The sequence below is a fragment of the Hakea prostrata genome, chromosome 4 (assembly GCF_041222555.1).
Source record: "Hakea prostrata isolate BN-2017 chromosome 4, UWA_Hpros_2, whole genome shotgun sequence".
NCBI lineage: Eukaryota > Viridiplantae > Streptophyta > Magnoliopsida > Proteales > Proteaceae > Hakea > Hakea prostrata.
Genome location: NC_142603.1, coordinates 20,342,855 through 20,349,462, shown reverse-complemented (window position 1 = coordinate 20,349,462; position 6,608 = coordinate 20,342,855). Strand labels below are relative to the sequence as shown.

The following is a 6,608-nucleotide window of genomic DNA, read 5'->3' as shown; positions in this document are numbered from 1 at the left end:
TATTTAACCTTGAGGACTCGTGAAAACCATGCCTTGAACCGACGTGGAGTGTTAGGACTAAATGTCAAGCAGAATTTTTGTAGATTTATGGCTTGTCCACTAGCTTTGCAATAGACATCAAGACATTGTTTCAAATTGCAAATTTTATCCAGATTGACTTCCGAAAAAATTAAGCAATCATCAGCAAACAATAAATGAGAGATTGGTGGAGCTCTATTTTTAACTCGAATCCCCTGTGCCCTTCTGTTATCCTCCTCATAATGAATTATAGAGGAAAGAACTTGAGAACACAATATAAACAAGTACGGGGAGAGTGGGTCACCTTGTCGAATGCCACAGGAAGGTTGAAACTCGCCCCTTTTGGCACCATTCACTAATAGAGAGTATGTGACTGATGTTACACATGACATAACCATTTCGATCCATACTAGAAAAACCCATTTTCACCAATGTTGCATGAATAAATGGCCATTCCAAGCGATCATATGCCTTCATCATGTCAATCTTCAAAGCTAGGAACTTACGCTTTCCACGTTTCCTTTGATGGATGTAGTGAAATAGTTCATGCGCAATGAAGACATTATCTGAGATGATTATGTCCGGTACATATGCCGATTGCATGGGTGAAATGATCGGTCCAAGACACACCTTCAATCTCATAGCCATGATTTTAGAGATCAAACGCACTATGACTCCACAGAGACTGATTGGACGATATTGGTTTGCCAATTCTAGGCACCGTGTCTTAGGAATGAGACACACCAAGGTCCGGTTGAGAGCTTTGCTGAGAGAACTTGTTTGAAAAAACTCAAAAATGACATTCAAGATTTTAGGTTTAGTATCTTGCCAAAAAGTTTGAAAAAATGTGGGAGGGAATCCATCAGGACTAGGGGATTTTAAAGGACCCATTTCCTTTAGTGCTGTATGTATTTCCTCTTCAGAGGGGGTGGCCATCAAAAATTGATTTGCACTATTAGTAATGACTGGTTGGATATGCTGTAGGGCAGTTTGAAGATCAGCATCACGTACTCCTTCAGTTGTAATTACATCACTGAAATGATTGATTAACTCTTCATACACTTCTTCAATAGATTGAGACCATTCACCATCCAGTTTTTTAAGTTTCAAGATGCGGTTGTGTTGCCTTCGTGAGATGGTTGATGCATGAAAAAATGAGGAGTTCCGATCACCTTCTCGAATCCATGAAATGCGAGATTTTTGTCGCCAAAGAGTGTCTTCTCTGCTGAGTTGTTCTTCTAATTCATTTTGCACATCAAATTCTGTTCTTCCAGTCAACAGATTAACCCTATTAGTTTGAATACTAATAAGCTGAAGCTTCAACCGTGATATGTTAGTTTGAATATGGCCATACACCTCCTTGTTCCATATCAAAAGTTGGTCCCGGCAGGTATTTAATGTTTCTCTTACTACTTTTGCTGGTGCACCATTAATAGGCAAAGCCCAAGCAGATCTAATTACAGCTTTACATCGATCATCACGTAGCCATGCCGCCTCAAAACGGAAAGGTTTTGTTCCTTTAAATTTTCCACCCTCCATATCCAATAGCAAAGGATTGTGATCAGACGCGAAGGCCGGTTTGATGAAAACAACAGCATCAGCGAAACTAACTCTCCAAGTTGGATTAGCTAAGGCACAGTCGAGACGTACCCGAACAGTTGCATCTCCTAATCTTCGATTTGTCCAAGTATATGTAGGGCCATTATAACCAAGATCTAATAAATGACACAGATCAATCATGTTCTTAAAAGCCTCTGTATCTCGACCACCACGAAGAGCACTTCCCTTCTTTTCAACCCAGCTTAGGTGAGAGTTAAAATCACCCAAACAACACCATGCCTGAGCGATTCGTGCCTAATGCAATAAGCTGATCCCACACTTGTTGTCTTTGATTTCTCAATGGGTCACCATACACAAATGTAAAAAAAGATTCTTTACCATTTGGAAACTGCACAACTGTATCAATTATATGTTTATTTGCCAAAAGCACAGTAACATGTAGAACTTTAGACCAATACAAAATTAAACCTCCTGATGTACCAACCAAATTCACAACATGACAGTGATCAAATTAGAATGCTCGTTTCAACCGTTGAGCAGTATTGTTGTCACATTTAGATTCCATAAGAAATACCATTTCAGGGGAGTCGAACCTGATAAGGTTCCGCAGAGCTCGAACTGTTCGTGGATTCCCCATTCCACGACAGTTCCAAGATAGTAGTTTCATGGCTTCCTTGGTGACTGCAGCTCCCCGTCACCCACAGGATCTAATGTTAAAAAATGCCCAGATAATGAGTGGTTGGCATTTTTGACCTCTTGACAGATAGAGATAGCTATGTCTTTCATCACCTGCTTTCGTGGACGTCCACGTTTGGCTTTCTTGGCTGGTTTTGATGTCTCTGCAATAGTCAAGGATTTTTTAAGCCTCAACGTTTCTGGCAACACACGACGAGTATATTTCTTTTGATGGGTTGAAGAAGTATGAATGGTAAATTTGGTATGGCTTGGAGTGGATTGGAGGATGAAATATCATGTTGGTTCATAGGTAAGTTGGGTTGGCTTAATGGAGTTTGGATGGGCTCAAGTGGATATGGGCCGTGACAAGGATTTTGGGTAGGTAAAGAAGGATGATGTATTTTGAGTTGGGTTTGGAAGGGTGGTGGGTCATTTAGAGATGGGCCTAATCCAGTTGATACTTGGTCCATGAGAAGAGCATTAATATTTTTAGGATAAGAGATGGGCTAATGGAATGATGGGTGGTGGATGGGAGATGGGGGGTATTGCTGGATGGAGGTTTGGGCACGTGTACAAGATTGTCATGTGGTCATGGTGTAATGGAAAAGCATGCCATATGGTGAAGCAAGGACAAAACAACCTCTGAATGCTACGGGCAATGAGCTAGATAGGTTTGAATATGAGGTGGAATGGAGAGAGAAGAATCAAAAGCAGGGGATTCATGCTGTACCATTGGGTTGTGGTTGATATTTGTAGAGATTATGCCGTCGAGATTACCTTTATCAATTTCTTCTCCAGCAAGAATTCTTCTTCTACTTGTCGGTGATTGGCCATGTATAAAGGATTGATCAGATATTGTCTCATCATGCTCCCCAATATTTTGATTGTCTGACCCATGGTAACACAGGTTGGTGATAACTCTATGAAATAGAGTTAAGATTTATAACTTTTATACTTGAGATGGCTTGATTTAGGAGTATTTTGTCTTTGTTTTAGTGATAGTATTCATTAGGTGTTGTCTTATTTAGTCTCAACATGTTGCATTTTGTTTAGTTCATTTTTGTCACATTGCATGAATTTCCCTTCTTTTTATGGATGAATTTGACTGTTTCTCTTTCTCTTGAACATGTAGGTGAAGATTCATAATAGAAGAACATGTCCTCTAACTTTGTTGTAGAGTTGTTGCTGCATGCTACAACAACGGAGCAGAATATTCTCAGATCCAATTCAAATGGAATTGACCAAAAAGGGCTAACTTAAGTGGACTAAATTCTTGTAAATACATGATGGTTTTCAGCCCTTGATCTCAGGAGGAACGTTCTAATCCTATGGCCAGAATCTAACCTAATGATTGAAGACATTTATGGAAGAAAGAGAAGAGAGGCAAGGAGGAAAAAGGAGAGATTGGACCAAGGTTGGGAATAGAGACTCAGCTAAGAGGAGGGAAGAGAGAACAAAAGCTGGAGCTCTTGTGGAAGCAAGGAGCTGTTGGAGTTGCTGATTTGCTGGAGAAGAAAGCTGGAGCTCATGTGGAAGCATTGAAGCCTTAGTTTCTTCTAGTTTTTATAACTCTATCTTCTTACTTTCTAGTCTCATGTCAATTATACTTGGTTTTATGCATTTGAATTCTGTTATGGGCTAAATCTTAGCTGTGTTGGGATGATAATAGTACCTAAACCTGAATTTTGATATGTAACTAATCATGTGTTCTTTAGTTTTATTGCAATCCACTTTATTGTTAATAAATTCAGCATGTTATATTGACTAATTTTAGTTCTTGAATGATCTTTCTTGAATGAATGTTATGATTTCATTAATTGGAAAATTAATGAAGTCTAGGTGTTTGTTGAATTGTGTGAGTTAGCATCATCTTTAATTAGGTTGTGTTAATTAGTAGGTTGGGTAGGAATACCCAATTACCTCACATTACCATTGATTAGATTGGGTTTAAATTGCATTCTTAATTCAATTCTTCATAGGAATATGTAGATGTTGATTTAGGATGCTAACTTATGTGTATTGGAAAATACCATATTGCCATTCATTCCAAGTTCTTGATTTATCTTGGGGCTGTAGTAGTGCTTTAGTATTTGTGTTATAAAATTCAGGGGAAGGGAAACTTGATTCCTAGCACACTTGTCACTCATTAAGTTTCTTCCATTGCTTAATCTACATTTTAGTTCCTTAGTTTTCTTTACCTGTCATTTGAGTATTTAGTTAATCAATCACCAATCAACCTTGTTAATTTCATTTAAATCAATTTTACTTTTACATTGAAAGTTAAGGATATAATTCTCCGTGGGATCGATACTTTACTTATCATTTATTACTTGATTGCGATACGTATACTTGCGTAATATCTTGAGATACAAGCAACAGTTGGCAGACTGTGTACCACAGTTCTGCAGAAGCTCATCTTCTTGTCGGTTCTCTTCTCTAACTCCGGCAGCCGTGAAAGTAGAAGTTTGGCTTGAACCTTCCTGGTGGTGACTATCAAATAGGATCACTTGAACTCGATGGGTCAAACGTATATCCGGTGATTGTCCACGTTGTGCTAGGCCCCATTTCCCTTTCGGAGTACCATCACAGGCATGAGGGTTAAGACACTCATGTAAACGGTGATGCGCGCAAACATCATTGAAGAGCTTTGGACATCTACCTTCTTCATGACCCAGAGTAACAATAAAAGCAAAATAAAGGTAGCCGTTCAAACTTAATTTCCATAGGAAGAGGCTGGAATTCAGGACGACGAACAACAATTTGGAATCTAAGAGGTTTCTGCACGTCCACCTTAACTCGCACTCTTACATACTGGATTCTAGTGCCAAATTGTAACCCATCGATGATCATATACTTCAGAGGCTCCCCAATTTTCTTTACAAGAGTAAAAATGGTGTTATAATCTCGTAGTTCGATAGGAAGGCCGTGGATTTGAATCCAGAATTCACAGTGAGAGAAACTCCACCATTTTTCATTGTTCCACCTCTCCAGGATGAGTAAATTACCGGATACTGACCAAGGACCCTCATCTATAACATTCCGGAGATCCATTTCATGCTGAAATTCAAACATATACCGACGTTCGTCCAAGGGAGAAATCTCAACTTTGAATCTGGGATTCCATGCTTTGATTAAGCCTTCAGCAACAGCTTGCTACCTATATTGTTTCCCATCTTGTATCAGACCATCAAGAGTAGTATTCTTATCAACAATACGTCGAGTGCCATGGTTATCATCAAGAAAGATATCATCATCGGAGAGCTCAGAGTTGTCGATAGAGGCAGGGGAGTGTGAGGAAGCGGGAGTTGAAGGGATAGAAGATGGAGAGGAAGGGGCATGGCGAAGTCGCGGAGCAAGAAGAAGTAGGGGATTTGGAGGTCAGAACTGCGGTCTCATGGCTAGGGATGGGTGGATTTCGTTGGATAGATGCCGTTATCAGAGGTAAAGTTCACGCACATGGCGGAGGTAAACAGAGACTTCACGCACAAAAGGCGGAGATGAGAAACTGCAAGTAAACTTAAAACTTTAAAAGAAGTAAAATACAGCGAAGGAGAAATCAAAGATTCACAAATTCTTCTCAAAAAACACTCCCAAATCCTCTCTTCCATGTAAATCCGGTCTCTCAGCCGGCACGGCATGTTCCGTTCATCTGGAAAAATTCCTTCAAACGCTGCATTTTCAGAGAAGCCTTCATGGGTTACTCCGCCCCTCAACACTTATTCCAGTTCTTCAAAAATGCTTGGCCGCACGATTATACCTCTCTAGTCGATTCATGGAAGACAACTCTCTTATCATCGTCTCTCTCTCTCCACTACCGCCTCAACTTGCAGAAAAAATACTTTCCCTGTTGCTCCAAGAATGTGAAGAAGAATCATTTAAGTTTCATCATGTTTGGCAAAATGAACAAACGAAAGTGGAACTGAAGGAGAAAAAAAAATACAATATTATTAAACCTTAAACCATTAGTTCTCTTTGGATTGCTTTTTATTTCTATTTCTTGGATCTATTTTTGTTTATATGACTATAGGTCCTTGAATATGTTCTAAATAAATGAGAAATAAGCAACCATACTCATTTGATTTGCTTCATTTTAAAAGAACGTTTTTGTTATGAAAGGTACTTTGGTAGGAGTTTAAATGAGAGTGAATGTGTATATTTCTAATTAGGCCATGTTAGACAAGGTTCTCTATACCAATGTTCTAGAACTAAATGCATCATAGACAACAAAAATAATACACAAACACCCCTTTTCTCATAAATAATAATAAATGAATTGCTATATTCAAAACTGAGATGAATTATAAAACATCATTCCACGCATAAATCGTGCGTAGAACTTACTTGTTTCTTGGTTT

At 39.0% G+C, this 6,608-nt stretch overlaps 1 protein-coding gene across 1 annotated transcript; it reads right to left on the bottom strand.

Annotated features, from left to right (window-relative positions):
- Positions 1-318: 318 nt before the first annotated feature.
- Positions 319-5,304, bottom strand: LOC149018399 (uncharacterized). The gene is made up of 4 exons (XM_089153885.1): positions 5,066-5,304; positions 4,649-4,986; positions 1,858-2,049; positions 319-1,733 (listed from the first exon to the last, which is right to left on the bottom strand). Exons 1-4 carry the CDS (start codon positions 5,302-5,304, stop codon positions 319-321), a joined length of 2,184 nt encoding a protein of 727 aa, XP_089010011.1.
- Between the last annotated feature and the right edge of the window lie 1,304 nt (positions 5,305-6,608).